The sequence below is a fragment of the Electrophorus electricus genome, chromosome 23, assembly GCF_013358815.1.
Source record: "Electrophorus electricus isolate fEleEle1 chromosome 23, fEleEle1.pri, whole genome shotgun sequence".
Classification (NCBI taxonomy): Eukaryota; Metazoa; Chordata; class Actinopteri; order Gymnotiformes; family Gymnotidae; genus Electrophorus; species Electrophorus electricus.
The window spans coordinates 10,111,800-10,135,648 of NC_049557.1; the positions used below are offsets into that span (position 1 = coordinate 10,111,800).

Consider the following 23,849-nt stretch of genomic DNA (forward strand, 5'->3'; position numbering starts at 1 on the left):
TCTCTGATGTCTATCACATGACTCACAATGTCTTGCTATTGAATGAATATGCAAGTCATGTGATTCATGATGTAAAGTTAAAGTTTAAAAGCCGGCATTGCAGGCCTGTTGCACTGCTGCTGGCTTCTGATTGGGTGCCTCTCTACCCACCGTCCACACCTCCTACCACAAGCACTGCATGTACAGGGACAGGATGGTGGATGACCCCTCCCACTCCTCTCCCAGTTGTTCCACCCTTTTAACAGTCAGACTACTTAACACAGGAAATCAGACTACTTAACACAGAGTATTTAACACACAGGCAATCAGACTACTTAACACAGACTTCTTAACACACAAGAAATCAGTCTACTTAACACAGAGTATTTAACACACAGGCAGTCAGACTACTTAAAACACTGCTGCCCCAACACTAGATTTTTGACTAATCCAGAATTTTTCACCATCAGGACCATCAACGTTAGCTCACCTAAGTGAACATATACCTTCTTCATACATTACTGCACACTTGCACACTTCTTCTCACACTTCTCATACTCTCCACTCTGATATTGCAGACACCCTACACTCTGACACTACAGACACTCTCCACTCTGATACTACAGTCATTCTCTGCTCTGACATTACAGACACTCTCCACTCTAATACTGCAGACACTCTCCACTCTGATACTACAGACACTCTCCACTCTGCTGCTACAGACACTCTCCACTCTGACACTACAGACACTCTCCACTCTGACACTACAGACACTCTCCACTCTGCTGCCACAGACACTCTCCACTCTGACACTACAGACACTCTCCACTCTGACACTACAGACACTCTCCCCTCTGACAGTACAGTCATTCTCCACGCTGACACTACAAACACTCTCCACATTGCTGCTACAGACACTCTCAACTCTGATACTACAGACACTCTCCACTCTGCTGCCACAGACACTCTCAACTCTGATACTACAGACACTCTCAACTCTGATACTACAGATACTCTCAACTCTGATACTACACTCTCCACTCTGCTGCCACAGACACTCTCCACTCTGCTGCCACAGACACTCTCCACTCTGCTGCCACAGACACTCTCCACTCTGATACTACAGACACTCTCAATTCTACTGATGCTTCTGAGATGCAACATATAAGAGTTATATGGAGAAATATCAGTAAACTTGCTTGTGATGAGGCTTGCATTTTGTCCTCCAATCAGGTACCAGAAGCCATCAGGAAGTGTCAGAGGGCGGGAATCACTGTACGGATGGTAACGGGTGACAACATCAACACGGCGCGTGCCATTGCTGCCAAGTGTGGCATCATCAATGCTGGAGATGACTTCCTGTGCATGGAGGGGAAGGACTTCAACAGACGAATCAGGAATGAGAAAGGAGAGGTATGCTTATCACAGGGCTTCTAGATACACTGTAAATGCACAAACAAAAAAGAATACAATTATTCTTCCCTGTGACAGTTAGAAAACATTATCCATTATTCTCTGTAAGTTTGTTTTTCAGAAGCCTTGTGATTATATTGTTCTCAAAGTTATTACTGTAAAATTTATCTTCCTTGAAGGTTGAGCAGGAGCGCATCGATAAAATCTGGCCCAAACTGAGAGTGTTGGCACGCTCTTCTCCCACAGACAAACACACCCTCGTTAAAGGTAAACATGCACAGAAATAGGCATGCCTATGTTTACCTACGGATTACAGTTCTTCCCAAACCCAGGCTTCAGAATGCAATTGTTGCTTATACTGTCTTAAACCAAGTTTATATGTGTTTGTTTGTGTGTGTGTGTGTGTGTGTGTGTGTGTGTGTGTGTGTGTGTGCAGGTATCATAGATAGCACCACTGGAGAACAGAGGCAGGTGGTAGCAGTGACGGGTGATGGCACTAATGATGGTCCTGCACTAAAGAAGGCTGACGTGGGCTTCGCCATGGTGAGACCTTTATTACACTGTCTCCATTAGTGCTCTGAGGGTGAGACCTTTATTACACTGTCTCCATTAATCCTCTGATGGTGAGACCTTTATTACACTGTCTCCATTAATCCTCTGATGGTGAGACCTTTATTACACTGTCTCCATTAATCCTCTGATGGTGAGACCTTTATTACACTGTCTCCATTAATCCTCTGATGGTGAGACCTTTATTACACTGTCTCCATTAATCCTCTGATGGTGAGACCTTTATTACACTGTCTCCATTAATCCTCTGATGGTGAGACCTTTATTACACTGTCTCCATTAATCCTCTGATGGTGAGACCTTTATTACACTGTCTCCATTAGTGCTCTGAGGGTGAGACCTTTATTACACTGTCTCCATTAGTGCTCTGAGGGTGAGACCATTATTACACTGTCTCCATTAGTGCTCTGATGGTGAGACCTTTATTACACTGTCTCCATTAGTGCTCTGAGGGTGAGACCTTTATTACACTGTCTCCATTAATCCTCTGATGGTGAGACCTTTATTACACTGTCTCCATTAATCCTCTGATGGTGAGACCTTTATTACACTGTCTCCATTAATCCTCTGATGGTGAGACCTTTATTACACTGTCTCCATTAATCCTCTGATGGTGAGACCTTTATTACACTGTCTCCATTAATCCTCTGATGGTGAGACCTTTATTACACTGTCTCCATTAATCCTCTGATGGTGAGACCTTTATTACACTGTCTCCATTAATCCTCTGATGGTGAGACCTTTATTACACTGTCTCCATTAATCCTCTAATGGTGAGACCTTTATTACACTGTCTCCATTAATCCTCTGATGGTGAGACCTTTATTACACTGTCTCCATTAATCCTCTGATGGTGAGACCTTTATTACACTGTCTCCATTAATCCTCTGATGGTGAGACCTTTATTACACTGTCTCCATTAATCCTCTGATGGTGAGACCTTTATTACACTGTCTCCATTAGTGCTCTGAGGGTGAGACCTTTATTACACTGTCTCCATTAGTGCTCTGAGGGTGAGACCATTATTACACTGTCTCCATTAGTGCTCTGATGGTGAGACCTTTATTACACTGTCTCCATTAGTGCTCTGAGGGTGAGACCTTTATTACACTGTCTCCATTAATCCTCTGATGGTGAGACCTTTATTACACTGTCTCCATTAATCCTCTGATGGTGAGACCTTTATTACACTGTCTCCATTAATCCTCTGATGGTGAGATCTTTATTACATTGTCTCCATTAATCCTCTGATGGTGAGACCTTTATTACACTGTCTCCATTAGTGCTCTGAGGGTGAGACCTTTATTACACTGTCTCCATTAGTGCTCTGATGGTGAGGCCTTTATTACACTGTCTCCATTAGTGCTCTGAGGGTGAGACCTTTATTACACTGTCTCCATTAGTGCTCTGAGGGTGAGACCTTTATTACACTGTCTCCATTAGTGCTCTGAGGGTGAGACCTTTATTACACTGTCTCCATTAATCCTCTGATGGTGAGACCTTTATTACACTGTCTCCATTAATCCTCTGATGGTGAGACCTTTATTACACTGTCTCCATTAGTGCTTTGAGGGTGAGACCTTTATTACACTGTCTCCATTAGTGCTCTGAGGGTGAGACCTTTATTACACTGTCTCCATTAGTGCTCTGATGGTGAGACCTTTATTACACTGTCTCCATTAATCCTCTGATGGTGAGACCTTTATTACACTGTCTCCATTAGTGCTCTGATGGTGAGACTTTTATTACACTGTCTCCATTAGGTGCTCTGAGGGTGAGACCTTTATTACACTGTCTCCATTAATCCTCTGATGGTGAGACCTTTATTACACTGTTACCAATAGTGCTCTGATGGTGAGACTTTTATTACACTGTCTCCATTGAGGCTCTGATGGTGAGACTTTCATTAAACTGTCTCCATTGAGGCTCTGATAGTGAGACTTTTATTACACTGTCTCCATTGAGGCTCTGATGGTGAGACCTTTATTACACTGTCTCCATTGAGGCTCTGATGGTGAGACCTTTATTACACTGTCTCCATTGAGGCTCTGATGGTGAGACCTTTATTACACTGTCTCCATTGAGGCTCTGATGGTGAGACCTTTATTACACTGTCTCCATTAGTGGTCTGATTTCCCAAACACTACATAAGAGGCAGATCACAACAATGTAAACACTGTACCTTGTGACATGTACTAGTGTGAAGACAGTGTGGGATGGGCTACACATGCTGTGCTCACATAGCTGAACACAGTGCAGACATACACGTTATGCAGGCCTGAACTGAACTTGATCCTGATCTCAGATCAACTATGGGAACCACAGGTTTTGTGTTGTACACACTCATTCTTATTTAAACATGCGCACTGTTTTTTTATAGAACATATGTTTTTGTAAAGGTTTTTGTGTTATTTTGTGTGTGTGTGTATGTGTGTGTGTGTGCACGCGTGTGTGCATGCGTGTGCAGGGCATTGCTGGGACAGATGTAGCGAAGGAAGCTTCCGACATCATTCTAACAGACGATAACTTCAGTAGCATTGTGAAGGCTGTGATGTGGGGCCGTAACGTGTATGACAGCATCTCCAAGTTCCTGCAGTTTCAGCTCACTGTCAATGTGGTGGCTGTAATAGTGGCCTTCACTGGAGCGTGTATCACCCAGGTATACACACACACACACACACATACACGTACATGAACACGCACAAGTACATACAAATATATTTATTTTTTATACTTTAAACTTGTGAACGTGTGTGTGCATGCGTTTGTGTGTGTATTCACATGGTGGTGTGTGTGTGTTCACATGGCGGTGCATGTGTGTGTGTGTGTGTGTGTGTGTGTGTGTGTGTGTGTGTGTGCATGTGTGTGTGTGTGCAGGACTCTCCTCTGAAGGCAGTGCAGATGTTATGGGTGAATCTGATCATGGACACATTTGCATCTCTGGCTCTGGCCACAGAGCCGCCCACGGAGGCCCTGTTGCTAAGGAAACCCTACGGCCGTAACAACCCCCTCATCTCCAGAACAATGATGAAGAACATTCTTGGACATGGAGTCTACCAACTCGTCATCATCTTCACTCTGCTCTTCATCGGTACACCTATCACAGTTTTATTCAAACACAGACACAAACACATCTCATATATACATATATATACTTATATATATATATATATATATATATATATATATATATATATATATATATATATATATATATATATATATATATATATAATTATCTCAATCTATTTATTAGAATACAACCAGAAAATACAGGGAATTTGTATGCAATATTAAAAAACAAAAAAATATATAAAAGCTTCTGTAGGCAACAGTGGCAAGTATTTAGTGTGAAGTTCCTTTACATTTGAGCTACAGCAGGATCCTGGCTCTCTTAAACCTACATGGGATGGAATCTGAATGGAATACTTCAGAAGATGACTTCAGAAAATTTCAGGGCTGTCTTCCCAAAAGAATTCAAGATGTGCTTAGTACCAAGGGAGGTCACACTAAATACTGACCATTGCCTGTAGAAGCCATTTTGTTCTGAAAATTGTGTTTGTTTTAATTTTATGTACATAGTTCCTGTATTTGCTGTTTGTATCTTAATAAAGAGACTGATAATTAATTATATATGGTCAATACATCATTGCTTAAACACAATACTGTATGTACCAGAGGCCTGGGAGATGCTGTTGTATTGTTGCTGCTCTTCTGAACTGAGACTGATGTCCTCAGTCCTGGAGCCACTTATTCAGTTTAGGGTTCTCTGCCCCAGGTGTCCCTATTACTACTAGGAAAAACATTTTTATTAGCATTGCACATTCCTTCTGTTTCGTCTTTCGGTTACTGGTATTTCTCTTAGATTTCCTATTTAGATCACTTGGAATTGGCAAAACCATTACCAGTGCTGTTTTTGGCATCTTATCTATGATCATCATGTCTGATTCCTTGCTGGTCTGGATTTGGAGAGCCCACAGGATCTTAGCTTTGTTCTTGTCCACCACTCACATGGTTGTGTCTCTCTGGGTATGTTGTTCCCGCCAGCCACTTACATCCTTCTGCTATGTGCTAGATTGTCTTAGGGGCTCCTTGGCACAGCCTGCATTTTCAGTTTTGTCTGATGTGATACACTGTAAGTCGACCATGCTTAGGTGGTATCTTTGTCTATCTTTTAGTAGGTCTATCTGCCAGGTCTATCTCTTCATGTACATGTACATATGCTAAATCATCTTAGTGGCTTAGTGGCTAGTGTTCCTGAAAGTAGTCCAGTGTGTAGACTGTAGGTCTGTAGCTGGATGGTGTTTTTCCCTTGTTGGGTTCCTTCATGACCAGTACTATTGTGCTTGTATTAGCCTTCCTTTGTTTAGCAGACTCCAGGGCATCCTCACTTATGGGCTACCCATTGGAGTTCTTCTGTAGCCAGGTACTATCTTTGATCCTTGTTCCCTTCTGGACATTCGCCAGCTTGCCGACGTCCATTCTAAATGTATTTATATTGGTTTCATGTCTTTATTTTAATGGCAACACACCAATGGGTATTTTGTAGCCTAGTATTTCAAACATGACTACTGAAGTGTGTTGGTTTTGGGTATACTGGTAGTTGTATTAGTGATTATTGCTTAACTCCTAGGGTTCTGTCCTCTAAATCAGACTGAACCAGTGGCTGACAGGAGTTAGTGTAGTCCAGATTATTTTACGCATGTCCACAACAGAGACACACAATGTGTCCACTACACGTTGGCATTCCTGGGTCCTAGCCTTCCAGTCTCAGATGCAGCAGCAGTAGATGTTGTATTTCCTGTTTATTTAATTCATTTCTAGTTGTGATAGGCAGCTGTGGAAGAAAACCTTCTACTCCTCCATAGTTTTGTCATGCATTTCTCCACTACTTCCATATTATTGTAACATTTTAGCAGGGATGAGGCGAGAGGCAGAACGCAAATGCAGGAGGCTATTTAATGAGTGAGGGAAACTAAACACGGGGAAAACACTAAACAAACAAATAAAACAGACACGGGGAAAACACTAAACAAACAAACAAATAAAACAGAGACACGGGGAAAACACCAAACAAACAAATAAAACAAGGACGCTAAGAACAGCTCCACACATGACCAATCTTACCAAAGTAACCAACCACATGAGAAGCCAAACACAGGACTTAAATAACCAAGACGATTAAGCACTAACCAGACACAGGTGGGCATAGGAACAGGGAGAACCGGAACTAGGACTGGAATCGGAACAGACGAGGGGCGGAGAAAACAAAACCAAGGAACGGAACAATGAAGTAAAGGAAAACAGACATGACAGGGAAACCAAGGAAACAGGGACGCCAGGAGGGTGGCCAATCGTGACAATTATCCAGTCTCGTACATCTGTTTTGTTCCAGTAGCCCACTTACCATCAACTATGCTTATACATGAACTATTTGACATTAAAATATATTTTTGTAACACACACACACACACACGCACACACACAATTTCTATCTCACCACACTTGATTTTTATTTAGAGAGACGTATGGAAAACTCACTCTGACTAACTCTGACTCACTCTGGCAAATCATGGCAAACTCAGGATAACTGGTTAACACAGGCTAACTCTGACTCACTCTGCCTTACTCTGGTTAACTCTGGTTAACTGACTCACTCTGCCTGACTGTTTAACTCTGGCTAACTCTGACTGATTCTGGTTAACTCAGACTAACTGACAGATTCTGACTGACTATGGTTAACTCTGGCTAACCCTTGCATGTATACAGTGATGCTGAATGATTGATGTTTTCCCTCTAACATCTCACTCAGGTGAGAAGATGTTTGATATAGACAGTGGGCGTAATGCTCCTCTCCACGCCCCGCCCTCGGAACACTACACCATCATCTTCAACACCTTCGTGCTTATGCAACTCTTCAACGAGATCAACGCACGGAAGATCCATGGCGAGAGGAATGTTTTCAGTGACATCTTTGCTAACCCTATCTTCTGCTCTATTGTGCTTGGGACCTTTTCCATACAGGTGCAAAACACCTTTTCCCATGCAGTTTAATTGTAATGTTCATTATATATTTGAAATTTCTGTGTTTGTTTAATGATTTATTTGTGTGTGTGTGTGTGTGTGTTTGTAGATTGTTATTGTGCAGTTTGGAGGGAAGCCCTTTAGCTGTGCTCCACTGAACATGGAGCAGTGGCTCTGGTGCTTGTTTGTTGGAGTGGGGGAGCTGCTCTGGGGTCAGGTAATCTAGCTTCTTATTACTGCTGTATACTTTATTCTGTTCCACACAACTGTTCTGGGGTCAGGTAATCTATCTTCTTATTGCTGCTATATGATTTACTTCTGTTCCACAGACAGGTAATAGTGTCTGCTATTACTGCAAATATGCTTCAGTATTGTTTTACAGTCAGGAGACCTAGTCTGCTTGTTTATCTGTGCACGTAGTTGATCTCGTCAGTGCCAACCAGTCAGCTGAAGTGCCTGAAGGAGGCAGGGCATGGGCCAGCAGCTGATGAGGTCATGGATGAAGATTTGGCTGAGGATGAGGAGGAGATTGACCATGCAGAGAGGGAACTGAGGCGAGGCCAGATCCTGTGGTTCAGAGGACTAAACCGCATTCAGACACAGGTAATACCTCACTCGGTCTCTCTCTGTCTCTCTCTACCTGTTTGTTTCTTTCTCTCTCTCTCTCTCTCAGTGTCCCTCTGTTTATTTTGAAAAATCTTTTCTATTAAATAGTTGGACAGCAGGCATAGTTAACGAAAGGCATCATTTGTTGTAGAGGTTTTGGCTAGATTGTGTGTTTATTTGAGTCTAAGTGTTTATCTTAATTTTGCCTGTATCTTGGATACATGTTTGTTTTCTTATTTACCTCCTTTCTTCCCTGCTCAGACTGATATTAACTCTCTTTAATATCACTTCCGCGTCACGTTTCTCTTCCTTCTCTCTGCTTGCTCTCCAGCTGTTTCCTTTTCTCCTTTTGATTTTTGACTCCGCTGGTAACTATTGCTGTCATTGCCATTTTTGCTTTGGCTGTGATTATTATTATTATTATTATTATTATTAATTGAATAATTAGTTTATTTATTTATTTTCCTTGTTGGATATAAAAGCACTGCTTCATCTGTTTCACTTCCTTTGACAAAAACTGTTATTTTAAATAGGTGGAAATAAACCCATGTTCACACACCCTCTCTAAGAAAGATGTTCCTGAAGTCTCTTCACCACTCCGTCCCATTCACCCAATCTGCTCATTGAAGTGTGTGTGTGTCATGTGCTTCTCTCTCTCTCCTGCAGATGGAGGTAGTGAGCACCTTCAAGAGAAGTGGTTCGTTTCAGGGGGCAGTGAGACGGCGCTCCTCCGTGCTCAGCCAGCTCCATGACGTAACCAATCTTTCTAGTCCCACACACGTAGTTCTGTCCCCTGCCAATGTACCTGGTGCACCTGGGAGTGAGTTCCAACATTCTGCTAATGGCACTTCCTAGAGCCAGCACATTCATGCACCCAAGATGTGTAGCCCACACACATACGTGCGCGCGCACACACACACACACACACACACACACACACACACACACACACATTCATACACACAAGCAGTGTTGCTTTGCTTCACAAGTGATTTTGCTGCTCAGTGTGAGAGAGTGTGCTTTGTCTCTCTCTCTCTCTCTCTCTCTCTCTCTCTCTCTCTCTCTCTCTCTCTCTCTCTCTCTCTCTCTCTCTCTCTCTCTCTCTCTCTCTGGGGTTCATCTGTTACTTTTCCCATGTGTGCTCTCCCCTCTGTCTCTCCTCCACTACCTCATTGCCTCAGGCTGCCCTGTGCGGTCTTTATTGTCTTGGAGCTTTGAAACCATCTTGCAGAAGAGATGGAGAGGGCATCATTTCAGTAGTGACCACTTGCACATCTCTTCTGTGTCATTTCCAGTGTTGTACTGCTGGTGACTTTTTGTTTTGCTTGAAATGTTTTAGTCATTGCAAATTTGAGAACTGCTAGCTGAAGACTAAAGAGATGAGCGTTACGAGCTCAGAGACGGCCGTGGATGGATGAGTATAAGGCCGTGACCTTTTAAACGGACCTCCACACTTCCCTTTCTTGGGCTTGGGTTAGGAATACAGGCATCATTCCCTGTTTAGAAATACATGCATTACTTCCTGTTTAGGAATACATGTATCATTTCCTGCTGTTTCATGCTGATTTGCTCCGATTTCAGTTCGTTTATTTTTTGGTCACATTTCTTAAGAGCTTTTTTCTCTCCTTTAGCAGGCTTTATGTTCTACTGTTGCATACTGTTATGACAATGATATTAAGACATCTTTACTTTATTTTCTTATTACTTCATGTTGATTTTCTGACCATAACTATTTTTTTCTCCTGGTTTTCTGTTTCATTTTTAATGAATTTCTAAATGCTCTTCAGATTAGGTGATTCACAGTGAAAATCTACTGCATAAAAATGGTTGTTTATCTGTGTAATACAGAAAAGTGTTTTAATGGTGTAAGGTTCCACTAGATGCCAGGAAAGCTGTGTTGGACAGCAGGTCGGTCTGTGCCTTACTGCAGTGTGAGTGTCATGTGTTTCACTATAGCTGTAGTAACTCTCTTCACCACTGCCAGCTGCTCTAACGTCTTCTTTCCCCGAGTACCTGAGTTTTTTATTTAAATTTTCTTTCTCTCTCTCTCCCTCTCTGTATCACGCAATCTCTCTGTTCACGCTTTCTCGCTAACTTCAAAGTTCCCAATCTTATTCAATCTTGTTCTGTCTTGTCTTCACCGCTTTTATTCAGAACAAATATCTTAGTATATTTGTTTGCTATTTCCTTAATTTTTTTTTCAAACTTGTCTCACTTTGTCTTATTATTATTAATAGTATTATTGTTGTTTATTATAACCCATATCTACCTAACCTTTAATCCTGAGATGCTGGACTAAGTGTATACTACTGTACATAAAACGTTCTTTATGAATATAAAATTCCAAATAATACTGTGAATGCTACAGAATTGCAATAACAGTTAAAGCCGTGGTGTATTATTGAAATAAGGAAGGATGTGGTAATATCAAAGCCCATTAAGCCTGCGTTTAGTAGTTATGTACTTCACCCTTCCTCTCCGCCCTCTTGTGTACTGTGACTGAGTCACACATTTTAAGTTTAGGTGAAGCTTTTGTTCTCTTTTTCCATTCAGCTTGTGAGATGAATTCAGCCTGAATGTGTTTGGTTTAATCTGCACAGTACTTGGGGTGAAACATAAACATACTTTTCTTTGGTTTTGAGAGTTGTGGGCTTTATACTCAGAACGTTTACAACATGAGTGCAACAAAGCCAGCTGCACATAAAAGGCATGTAATAGTGATTGAAACACAAAGGAACACAAGTGCTTGGATTCCTCTCTTATGTGTTTATGTTGTAAACTCTCCTTTTGTCTGCTGTCTGTAGTGCAGACTGATGTGTGTTAGGATTGCTCTGAATGCCCACTCCAGAGTTTGTGCCATGCGAGTGTGTGCGTGTGTGTGTGTGTGTGTGGTGCTGAATGCCTCTTTATGCATGCTCTTACACACCCCTGAAGATTCCATTCATGGCAGTGACTGTAAATTCCTGTCACACACAAAATGAGATCAAACCAGGATGCAAATGGACTTTGACAGTTGGATTTGCTCATTCGGATTTCTCTTGTTGAATGTGTGCATGCGTGGCGTGCATGAAAGGGCCCACAGGAGTGTGTGCATGCCTCATGGGCAGGAGCCTCATGAAATCATTTACTGTGTTTATACTTTTGAGGAGGGTGGAAGGGATCCGTTTTTCAACACAGAAACCAAGACCAAGTCCATTTTTTTAGCGTAAGGGGTCATTTATTTGAGTTTGCACTTAAGTTTGAATTTCTTCAAATTGAGATTGAATGTTGCTTAAACAAATTCCTTATAGAAACACATGAATGACTTTCAGAATAAGAATATTAAATCAATAAACTATACCAACATTAACCAATGTAATCTGTTCTTTAAATAATGTTCAGTGCTATCTATATGACAAGGTTTGACAACTCCAACAGTATGTGAATAATATGCATGTATTTATTTGTGTTATTTTGGTGGACTCATTGTTTTGTGTGTGCTGTACATTTCTGTGTTTCATGTATACTTCATTCTCTGCTGAGCACAGAATGTTTTGTGCATTATGTGTGGTGGATTTGGTTATGGTGTGTACTAAGTACACTAATAGAGGAAATGAACATGTGTGTGTGTGTTTGAGCTTCATGTAAAAATGTATTCTTGTCATTTGATGTTTTGTTTTTGTGTTAACCGTCATTCTGATGCATGTTGTCCAATAAGTTTGGATCTATGTGTCTGACAACAATGGAAGTAATTGAAATTTTTTTCATCAGTCCAGACCGTCTATTTTCTCTTTAATATTTCCTTGTTGTTCAGTGTGTTTATTTTGACTCCTCTGATACCTGGTTTTGCTGAGCCACCAGTGTCCCACTGCCAAGTGCCTTACACACAGGCCAAGCCAACAGGACAGAAAAGTGGGCGTGGCTGTAGTGCTACTCCAGGACAGAAAAGTGGGTGTGGCTGTGTCTGCTCCAGGATCACAGGGGGCTAAGGCTGCTTTGACAGACAGTGACACCACATGTATCACATACATGCTAAAACACCATCTAAGAGCCCAAACCCCCTGTTAAGGGAGAGCTTATAGTTTATCTCTGCCAAGCCTGGAGGCCACAAGCTTTTCCTGACCTTTTGACCTACAACTTGTATTTTATTGACCATCTAATAGAGCCAGGCCACCATAAGTCCTATAAGTTGAATGTTTAGATCCAAACACTGTTCTGAGGACTGTTGATTACAGCTGTGAAAGGACACAGGTTGAGAGGAACTCGAGGTCTTGCTTTGTGAGATTTCACAGCCAAACTCTGGTTGATCTCAGGAGGACTAAACTTCTCTCCACTTTTCTGTCCCCCGACCCTCATCTTTCCTGTTCTGTGCTGCCTCCCAACCTGCCTGGTTCATCCATAGATCCGAGTGGTGAAGGCCTTCCGTAGTTCCCTGTATGACAGCGTGGAAAAAACAAGTTCCCGGAGCTCCATCCATGACTTCCAGGCTCACCCTGAGTTCATCATCACTGACTCTGGTCACAGCATTCCTCTCATTGACGAGACAGATGTGGACGACGAATCAGAGTACTACAACCATAACCACGCCCACACAACTCTTCGTCATGCTCCTCTTCCTCCCTCCCCCCTGCCACCCCGTTCCCGCTACCCAAACCATCTCCTCCGACAGCAGAGCCTCCCTGTTACGCTCAACTGTAACAACAACGCAGCCAAGAACTGTGTGCACCTGAGCTCACACACACACACCTGCACTGCCTTGCACTCCTCCCCTTGTCGTCCTAGACTCCTGCACAGCTTTGAGACCTGCCTATAGACATCAGAGGTCATAACCTCTCACCTCTCTCACTGGAGTGGGAAGGAAACAAGCCAGTGACTGGTCTCAGTTAGGAGAGAAAACAACATTGTTACTTAAGTATTAAATCTTAAGCATGTTCACCGGCAAAAGAAACTTTTGAGTTTGTGTTTGTGAACTTTACCTCCATAACCAATGCTTCAAAAGGGACTCACATCTTCAGAGACATTCCTTTACTCTGTGATACGAGCACGCTCTCCCCACAGTCTGCCGGGTTTGCTTTGATGTTGCACTTGAGACGAGCCTAGACCAGTGACTCTTGACTCCGATGACTCATTTTAAAAACAGGACTTCATAAACATGTAAAAATAGTAACTGATCATAATAATTGTAATTCAGAATTAATTTTACCTTTTAATTAATTATATTACTGTTCCAATTCTATTGTGCTAACATCTGCTAAAATTATTGCAGTTACTATGACATTTACTCTAGTTATGATGCTTTATTAATTAGCTTTATATATTCATGATTTTTGTGGGTATGATGTGTGACTGTGTGTCTACTGGTATGTTTGTGTGTGAATTATTTGTTTGCCAGTTGTTTGTTTGCTGGTGTTGCTGTTTTTGTTTATGTGTCCTCGTGGTCTTACATTCCCTCTCTGCGTCTTTGTGCTTTGAGTGTGTTGTGTATGTCCTTCTGTATTGTTAAAACAATTTTAAAAACGTATATTAGTAATATATATAAAAACAGAGCTTCTGCCCATGAGGATCAGTCAGTATTGGTTATCAGTGGCAGTAAAGAATAATATAGGAAAAGGTGGAAATTGGTGTTGAACTGGATCACATTTCACTGTGGGGTCCTCAGTTCCATGATGAAGGATGAGAACAGAAAACACAACACAGTCTGGACAAGCCTGACCCTCCAGCGCTTTTCCACATGAGTGATCCTGACACTGACTGTAAATGTTTGCAGGGTAGTTTTAGAGAAATTCTTTTATCATTCTTTGCTTTCCATGAAACACATTGTATAACCATAATATCTGTGTTCATTGTGATGTTTAACTGGAAAAGCATGATTCAGAGTGAAATATATTTTACAGGATAATCATGGTGGCCATTTATTTTCTACTCAAAAGCAAAATTCAGTATATAAATTCAATATATACACTAATTGATCACTTTATTAAGTAGACTAACCTGTATCTACAAGCTACCAGTCCTTTTCCACCAGTTCTATGGAGACAGAAGTTAGTTGATAGAAGTTTGTTTTGTTTTCTGTACAGTTGGACCATGTCCCCACTGGCTTCTGTCCTGAATGTCCTGTGGTCCCAGCAATGCTACATTTCTTTTGAGCTAACTATAACATGTCAGATACAGTTTTAGAGTAAATGTACCTAGTAAAGTGATGACTTTCCATTGTCTGCATGGCCACTAACAGAGCAGAGATTTAGTACACTCACATAGTTACAGCAACCCAGCACAAACATCATTGTAGATAAACACATTTCCAACTTGTGTGTATATATTTAAAAACTGATTATGTTAGATTTGGTTAGAAGCTGGTTTGCTTTGATCTTAAGTACACAGGCATTGTTTCTATAGGATCTGGTCTCTGCTGTTAACTGGTTTATTTCACAGGTAGATCACTGTGCTAGACATACTAAGGTCATGCGTTCAATTCTCAGAGAGCACATGCCCTGTCATACTGATAAATATGTATCTCTGGATAAGAGTGTCTGCTAAAAGCTGAAAATATAACGGAGATGAAAAATTATAGTGGAAATAAATATGGGTTTATATAAATATATATTTGATTAGGAAATAAAAACTAAATCCACAAAGTAGGATTCCTGGTTACTGATCTTGGGTTGAACTCAGTCCTAACAGTATCAAAACAGTGGCTCAATATGTAACCAGTACAATCACCAGTAATATACTCTGCACACTCCAGATGAGGTTAAACTACTTAATCTGCAGTAATGGGATTGGGAATCTGGTTTAAAACTAATCAAACATAAAATAAAATGTAAGGTCTTATCAGCTTTGAATAAGCACAATGACTAATAATAACTCAAAAGACAAAGTTCATGAACAAACTTTATGCTGGCTTCACAAAGTAGAAAAAGACCATTTGGCTGTTTTAATGGGACACTTAGAATAGTGACTTTGAGTCACAAGCAGCAAAGAAATAGAAGATCAGGGCTCTCTACTGCTCATAAGCAGTGTTGGACCTAAATGATCAGAACCCAATGTTCTGAATGTACAATCTCATTTCATAACAAAGAGGCTAGTTACTTCCTTACTAGTAACATATTTTGGAGTCGTAGAAAGAAAACAGAAAAAAAGTGCAGTGTGGATCTATTCAGCCAACAAAAGGAAATTTTAGATTGTTTAGAAAATGACTTTTATTTTTGAAATTTGATCCAAACAGATTTGATGAGCCCAGTGTTGCCAGATTGGCATGGTCGGACTTTGTTTGAAATTGGCAGGGATAACATGTTTTGGTGGGTGGAGAAATCACCTGTCGAGAAGACCCCGTTGCCATGCTAATCTCTACAGTGATTAATCAACTAGACGCCATCAATAAGCTCTCACAGTGCCAAAGTGGGGAAAAGACAAACTAAGTTAACGGAGAGAATGGGAATGTGACCCTGAACTAAAGCCAAATTCTGAAGCGTACGGCAGGTATGCTTAGTGTTCAAAAATATTTTCTAGTTGAGCATCAGAGGCAAAGTGTAAATAAAAAACTGCCAGCTAGCTAGTTAAACTAGGCAAATTAGAATAATGTGTCTATAAAAGATATCTAGCTAGCTGACTCGGCATGAGTTCAATATTCCCTCGTCGTTTCCTGTGTCATTATTATTTTTATTATTCTTATTACAAAAAATAGACTTTTATTATATTTATTATGAATTTTGGAGAGTACATTTGTCAAGCTGTAGGAGCGTGCCAAAGGGTTACTCCTATTGGCCGAGAAATGCTGCCAGTTACACAATGAGACAGAAAAGGTTGCCAGTATTGTGCCGAATTCCTGCTCCACTGCAAAACCATACATTCACTTTTAGTACGATAGCTCCCCAGGACACGTCTTTATTACCTTAACATTAACTAACATGTGGAACATAACTTCATACATTTCAAGGCAGTTATCATTTTATGTATTGTATTGGTCTCACTCCGTTCTGAAACAAAGTAGGTCAGTAAAAGATGCAAATATGCTGCAGCATCCAACTGTGCGCGATGCGAACATACGAGCTAATGCAGGCAAAGGGGGATCAGATGGACTGGCTGACGGAAAAAGCCAAGTGGGGACATGGAGCGTTAAATATGCCCTTGTGAGAACTGGGTTTGGCTAAGATGCTCATCAGGTGAGGACTGGATCCTCGATGGTACCTGTAAGGATGACGTCATACGGGGACGCCTCCGGAAATCACAAAGGAAGTGTGCACGCCACCCCCCAGAGGACAGCGAGCGGCGGGTAAGGGCGGACTGTTTTATACCCTGTGTTATATACGTAAACCAGACTGTTTTATACCTCGTTATAATAGAGCTACGTTTACCAGTCTGCGTCTCGCACGATGAGATATGTGTGTCGTCTCCTTACTGTTCTTCCCCATCCCCCGCCTTAAACGCAGAAGTGGTTTGATCATCCTCAAACTACTGCTGGACAGACAGCAGATATCAGTTCAGACCCTGTTAGCTAAAATGAAACCAAAATCAAGATGTCAGAAACGAAAGGAGTAGAGAGAGAGAGAGAGCAAAAAGCGGACAGGCAGCTTCTGAGGTGAGCCTGAACTGGGCACAAAGATGTTTTGTAGTAACGTGAGATAACTAGCTAACGATTAACTCCCTTTGCGGTCATTGATATAAACGATAAAACTACTGCGCAAACTACGGTGTTTCTGCGCTGCCGTGTCTCTTATTCCTGATCTGTTCTTTCCTTCAATCTTACGCCACTTGTTGATGGTGTCTCATGTTTCTGTAAAGCAGCTGTCATGATGGATATTGTTAAAAGAAAACAGCACCATACAAACAACCCTGAATGTGCAGTATTTGGATGGGTGATTACTGACCTCCTCGTAGGAACTCACTGCGGAGCAGTTTGGTGTTGTCACGCGAGAGCTAGATGATCTGATGGGTTCCCAGCTTTAATCTGCTGTCAAAATAAGCTAAAATCACTTACAGTATCCATGGCCATGTGTTCTGTGATATTGTACTCTGTTTAACATGTGTCTGTTGTTGTTTGCAGTATGGCTTCGTTGGAGAGTGCAGAGGTCTACATTCCCCGGGACGCCTGTGTCAGAACTATCCGTCTGCAGGATCTGCCCTTGTCCATCAGCAGGAAAATTGGCAACTGTCTTCGAGCAAGCGAGCATGAAAGGCAAGCATGCCGACGCTCGTCTCCGACGGCCACGTGGATCTGTCCGGTGGAGCTGCGGCCGGGAGCAGGGGAAAGACCTGCAGCGGGCAGGACACTCGTCCCGCTCGAGGGGCAGGTCTGCCTGCCGGTAGTGAGCGCCAGTCTGTTAGCCCACAGACTCCTTCAGGAGGCTCTGCCTTATGGAAATCGCTCTCACAGTTCCGCTGGGCCGGACGGCGGAGCTGCGCCGGTGTCCTGCAGTAGAGTGTCTGCTGGCAGGAGGAATGCCATGATCTTGTATGATGGCCAGATCTTCCTCTCGGTGAGGAAGACCAAGAACCAGGTGTGTTGGAATAGGAACCTGTGCCATTTGACCAATGTCACATTTGATTCGGTTTAATTTTTGTCTTTATTCATCTAGTTTCATTAGAGTCTGAGGTTTTGATTTGGTAGTACTCAGGTAGTTCTAGAGCTCCCGGGTGCAACTGACTGTGTCATGCAGAAGCCAGCAGGTGGGAGTGTTGCTGTTCTACATCGTATCTCAGATACTTCATGTTGTCCTCATCTCATGTACCCCTGAATTATTTAGCTGTGCTATGGCACTGTATCAGTACAGAAAAGGTTTGAGATTTATGCTGCAACTACAAATCTAATTGTTACATTCAATGCAGAGAACTAAATGTAACTCTATAGAGATAAACATTTGTATAGAAAATTAAAAAAAACAATATTTTGAAAGTATTTGAAAGATAAAAATGACATGAAAAGAATGCTGTTATTGTAGCATGCGGAGTGATTCTACTGTGTGTGGCAGGGAAGAGGGACCCGTCACACCATACCGCACAATGCAGGAGCTGGTAGACCCCAGAATGATGGATGGTCTAAACAGGAACCAGCCTGCCAGATCCCAGGTTTGGAGAGTGTCCAGAACGAGCACCACATGGAGGAGACGGACAACGGCGTCCAGCAGGACGGTCTTCCCAGTGGGAGTGTTTATTCAAATGATGCAGCCGTCACGGAGCGTCTGGTTGGAGACAGTAGGCGGAGCCTCAGTGGATTGGAGGCAGACGTTATGGGAGGTGCCGAACGTAGTTGTGCCGTAGACGCTGAGGGCAGGGTTCAGATGTTGCCTGCTGAAGTCCCCAGGGATGATGCAGAGAGCTGTCAGGCTGTCCATGTTGGGGAGGTTGGGGGCACAGACGTGCATTGGGACAGTTGTGGACCGAGCTCAGGGGACAGACCTTTACGTGAACTCCACCGCAGAGACACCGCGGGGTCTGCCCCTCAGGCCAGAGCTCCTCCTCCAGTCCCTGGGTGGCAGGAGCATGGAGGGGTGGGCGGAGCTGGACACGACCACAGAGAGAAGCCCTATCTGACCTGCCTCACTCTGACTCCGACTGCAGATGTGAGTGACAGTTCTGTTTTTGATGAGCTAGAGAAGATGGAGCGGATCTCCCACCTCAGAGCTTCGCTGAGGGTAAAGGAAGCGGAGCTTAATAAAGTCAAAACCCTTAAGTGAGGAAACAGTAATGACTTTTGTAATCAGCTACAGTCACCTCTGTATGCCACACCTCAGTCTGTATTCAAAAGGCAACCTGTCCATTTTGTTTGTGGTTGGTTTGTTGTCCTGTGTAGATTGGAATTAGGGAGATTGTATATAATTTATGTAACTGGCGCTATTTTATGTTGTCTGAAAACTTGAAAAATGTAAAATTAAATGCATAAAGCATAAACTAAAGTCATAAAGCATGTCTTATATAGGGCATTTTCTTCTAGAACAGCAGAATCAACTGTGTATTTGTGCACATTACAGAGGTCATTAAGGTCAAAATGCCATACATGCATTTTCGAAGCCTTGTTTTGTTTAATGTCTAAAAAAAAGATTTTTAATTTTTACATTTTTTTACAGTACACATTGCTGTAGAAATTTGTTCTTAAATTATTATGAGCCCTCGCAATGAAAGATTTATTGTTTTTCTGCATTCTACAAAAATAAAGGTAATAATATAAAGTATTATTCCAATGTGATTATTATTATTTTAAAATGTACACATGAATGACGTAAGATAAGTCGACATAAAGTATACTTAACATTTTACTACATTTTTAATGTAAAAGTTGAACTGATGTATGTTTTTCCTTGCAGGGGCTCATCGGCTGAAACGCTAACTGTGCTGTAGCCTCTTGTGGATGCAGGGATGCAGTAAGCCGGGTTTTGGGCCTCTGCCTTTCCCATACACACTTCGCATCCTCCATGTCTGCGTCATGTTTTGTCTTTGTATCTGTTTGCACGTTGTTCGTACTGATCAGCTCTCCAGTAGTTAACACACTGATGCATTGTGTGTGTGTGTGTGTGTGTGTGTGTGTGTGTGTGTGTGTGTGTGTGTGTGTGTGTGTGTGTGTGTGTGTGTGTGTGTGTGAAAGTATCTGGAGTTTCTCCTCTACTTTCTCACAGAGGTTTATCTCTGTACCTTCTGCACCACATACGTCAGATACTGCTCCCTAGCTGATACGTGCTATGGTAACGGGGCCGATTACAGCAGGTGCCTACCTCGTTTCACACTGCCATTGCCTGGCTTTATAAATGCTGCTCAGTTTAACTAGTGAGAAGTTTATAGGTGATAGGCCAATGGTCTGAGTGTATTAAAACGAACTGCTTTACTGAAAGCCCCCCAGCTGCAGCAATTCAAGGCTGAGTGTGATAATCTGCTACATGGCCAAATCAAGCCACTAGCAGCTTCACACGGTGCAGTTTTAATTCAGCAGTCCTGACAGGCTGCACTACCCAGCTCGCACTACCTCTCCACAGTCCTGACAGACTCTCCCCAGGCAGACCTGATACACACGATCAGCAGTGCAGAGATGAAGGCCCAAGTGTAGATGTTTAGAAGAGTTTGTGACAGTGTCATGTCTCACCCACTCACTCCTGAGTTACTCCTCAGTACCAAGGTTTTCAGAGTTGATTAAAGGTGCTATTTTTTCTATTACACGGTCTTATTTTATGAGCCAACAGGATCCTGCGTGTGTTTTATAGGATCCTTAGTAGTGTGTTTAACTGAAGCAAAGTGTATTTAGTAGTGTGTTCTATGTAGAGGCATGAGAATCGAGGTGTGGGTGTGGTTGAATGCCTGGCCACGCCCCTCCTCCTATAAGACAGCAGGAGTGGGAGTTGTCACGGAGACGAAGCTCCCAGGCGGGGTACAGACACTTGCCAAGATGTCTCGCTGTCAGCCTGAAGGACCCATGCTGCAGGTAAGCTGTGCAGCAGCTCAGGACAGGTTCGGGACAGGTTCAGGACAGGTTCAGGACAGGTTCTCACAAGCAGACACACACGGCAGCATTGACAGGGGTAGAGGAGCCTGACATTATCAGTACTAGAACGACTGGTACCTCAATTAAGTAAGGACATGTAGAGTTGGTTATAGAGCACCTATAAGGCAATATGTAGTTACCTAGAGTACCTGTAGAGTATATAGATTTTCAATCTATTTTTCTCTTTGTGTTATTATTGTGATCTAACATTGATAAAGTGAGGTATGACTGACTTCCTGTCACCTACAGTACACAATGATACATAAAGAAGAATAAGAGGAATTACTAAGTGAGGAAAAGTATTTGAAACCTGAGTAAAAGTAACTCCTGTACATATAGCGCAGTCCGTGTGGTGTGTGTGTGTGAGTGCCTGCTCTGGTGAGAGAGGTCACTGTGTGGGGTGCTGACACAGTCTGCCAGCCACACAGCAACTCCATTCCTTTATTTTAGTCTCTGTATTCCTATGAATAGTGCCACTCTCTCTGTGTCTTCTGTGATTATACTAATTACTACCCTCAGAGCCAATTACGACTGGCATGCTAGAGGGCCATTCTAAAGGTTTCAGGAGAGACTGTGGCTTGGTCTACTGCGGCACGTCAGGGGTGTTTACTGCTACTGCTGTGTGTGCATGCCTGAGTGTGTGTGTGTGTGTGTGTGTGTTATGTGCAGTGCGGGAGTGTTGTCAGCACTGTGATAAGGTCCAGGTGTCTGAGTGTTTGGTTCTCCCCAAACAGGTGTTCTGCTTGCGAGGTGTGTGTGTGTCCTACACACTGCTGTTGGTTTTGCTCCTGCCTGAGCTTGGCCTTGTGGCTCGTCCGCGCTGTGGAGTGGAGCTCATCGCTGATCTGGAGTTTGTGTGTGGCGACCGAGGGTTTTACAGAGGTAGGGCGATCCACACACCGCGTCTGTATCCAGATCCTGTAGTGCACACTTTAACACAGAGAGACTGTAAAACTGCTGACGGTTCAGTAATGGTCAGGTTAATGCAGTTATCAGTACACTACATGAATGTTAACTGCATAACTGTTTTCAGCATTAGAGCACAATCACAATGGTTTATATCAGTTCATGAAAACTGACCTTACTGTGCTAAGATACTGTTATCACTTTGCATTTTTTTCCACGACAACATGCAATGGCATCAGTCAAAGACATGAGGTTTCATCTGATAGCTGAGTCACAGAACAGCCCTTTGACCAGTGAATATTACAAATAATTTATGTTTACATAATAAACAACTAAATAAGCCTTCCCTCATGCGCTCTTCCTTTAGGATTCAAATTTGTTGACGTCAGCATTTTCACTTCCAGAGCCATCTCACCCTGTTCCAAAGCCAAGGCCACTCTACCCCCCACCAATCTTCAGCTCCTCTCTCCCCTCCTCTCTGTTCAAGTGTCCTCTGCTCTTTTCTTAAATCATTTTCAGTTAAATCCTAACTCATATGCTCTTACAGCAAAAATCAGACACAACACACACACACACACACACACACACACACCCCATACTGTACACTTAAAGCCCAATTCTGATGAAATGACAGTGGCCTGTCATGGGTGTGTTTGTACAGGTCGAGCACGTAATGGGGGCTCTCGCTCCCGGGGTAATGGCATCGTGGAACAGTGCTGCATAAAAGGATGTGACCTGCAGCATTTAGAGCAGTACTGTGCCAAGCCCAGTAGAGGGCGCCGACAAGCACCCGCATTCCCACTGCCAACCAGAGTAAGTCCATTACACTACACTAACATCCATTAAATTAACCTCAGTTCCACAGCCTCAGTTGTGAAGACTCCATCAGCACTTTTACTTGAACAAATCTATATCTGCTATTCAGTTGAATACATTCAAAAAGTCATTATACTAGTAACTCTCTTTTAAAACTTATAACGATTTGAGACTTTTATCTTAAATCAACAATAAAAAGTAGAAGGAGGCAGAAGGAAGAGAACATTGTGAATCATCAGTGTGAGATCTGTTTCACACTACTGATCCTCCTAACCCAGTATGGCCTGGTTTTTCTCTGCAGGAGGCCCAGTTCCAGATGCTGTTTTTGAAACAGTACCAGAGGTTTCTTGAGCTCAACCCAGAAAAACTGGCCCAGAGAATGCAGGAGCAATCACTCTACCTAGAGACACTCAGAAACCCAACGTTACTTAATTCTAACGAGAAGATATCCAATCCGCCTGTATGCTTATGAAGGGAAAATGTCACCTCTACGAGCCCTCACAGCCCTACGTCACCTCTACGAGCCCTCACAGCCCTACGTCACCTCTACGAGCCCTCACAGCCCTACGTCACCTCTACGAGCCCTCACAGCCCTACGTCACCTCTACGAGCCCTCACAGCCCTACGTCACCTCTACGAGCCCTCACAGCCCTACGTCACCTCTACGAGCCCTCACAGCCCTACGTCACCTCTACGAGCCCTCACAGCCCTACGTCACCTCTACGAGCCCTCACAGCCCTGCGTCACCTCTACGAGCCCTCACAGCCCTGCGTCACCTCTACGAGCCCTCACAGCTCTACGTCACCTCTAAGAGCCCTCACACCTTTATATCACGTCTACGAGCCATCTCAGTTTTACATCACCTCTATGAGCTCTCACAGCCCTATGCCACCTCTACATCACCTCTACAAGCCCTCACAACTCAGGCTCACCATTCATAAACTTCCACCCCAAAGACTTCACCAAAAACATCACATGGCGTTTATATAAATGATGAAGGTGTGAATGGGATCAGTAGGTACAAAAAAACTTTTCTTCTGTTTATAATTTTAACAGCAGGTGCTTTAACAACAGATGCTTACTTATTATT

The 23,849-nt window shown here is 42.7% G+C and overlaps 3 protein-coding genes across 9 annotated transcripts in view; all 3 read left to right on the top strand.

Annotated features, from left to right (window-relative positions):
- Positions 1-15,152, top strand: part of atp2b3a (ATPase plasma membrane Ca2+ transporting 3a) — a 30,238-nt gene extending 15,086 nt beyond the window's left edge. For 3 of the 6 annotated variants that reach the window (XM_027025875.2, XM_027025872.2, XM_027025873.2), the window contains 10 exons: positions 1,213-1,392; positions 1,572-1,659; positions 1,829-1,935; positions 4,430-4,621; positions 4,840-5,053; positions 7,775-7,986; positions 8,096-8,203; positions 8,407-8,589; positions 9,259-9,345; positions 12,974-15,152. In XM_027025875.2, coding sequence (XP_026881676.1) covers positions 1,213-1,392; positions 1,572-1,659; positions 1,829-1,935; positions 4,430-4,621; positions 4,840-5,053; positions 7,775-7,986; positions 8,096-8,203; positions 8,407-8,589; positions 9,259-9,345; positions 12,974-13,384 — 1,782 coding nt within the window. In that variant the 3' untranslated portion in view covers positions 13,385-15,152. Of the gene's footprint in view, positions 1-1,212; positions 1,393-1,571; positions 1,660-1,828; positions 1,936-4,429; positions 4,622-4,839; positions 5,054-7,774; positions 7,987-8,095; positions 8,204-8,406; positions 8,590-9,258; positions 9,413-12,973 lie in introns of all 6 variants that reach the window. The other 3 variants (XM_027025874.2, XM_027025876.2, XM_027025877.2) reach the window with 2 other exon arrangements.
- Positions 15,153-16,826: 1,674 nt separating this feature from the next.
- Positions 16,827-19,736, top strand: si:dkeyp-110g5.4 (uncharacterized protein LOC561637 homolog). Of its 2 annotated transcripts, none has more exons than XM_035522075.1 (3): positions 16,827-16,843; positions 17,615-18,068; positions 18,540-19,736. In XM_035522075.1, the coding sequence occupies exons 2-3, from the start codon at positions 17,616-17,618 to the stop codon at positions 19,242-19,244; spliced, it is 1,158 nt and encodes a 385-aa protein (XP_035377968.1). In that variant the 5' UTR covers positions 16,827-16,843; position 17,615; the 3' UTR covers positions 19,245-19,736. The 2 variants fall into 2 exon arrangements, with proteins under 2 accessions (XP_035377968.1, XP_035377967.1); XM_035522074.1 differs by lacking the exon at positions 16,827-16,843 and adding an exon at positions 17,061-17,149.
- Positions 19,737-20,821: 1,085 nt separating this feature from the next.
- On the top strand, positions 20,822-23,231 carry igf3 (insulin-like growth factor 3). Its single transcript, XM_035522214.1, has 4 exons — positions 20,822-20,977; positions 21,772-21,919; positions 22,605-22,756; positions 23,061-23,231. The coding sequence occupies exons 1-4, from the start codon at positions 20,822-20,824 to the stop codon at positions 23,229-23,231; spliced, it is 627 nt and encodes a 208-aa protein (XP_035378107.1).
- Positions 23,232-23,849: the final 618 nt, after the last annotated feature.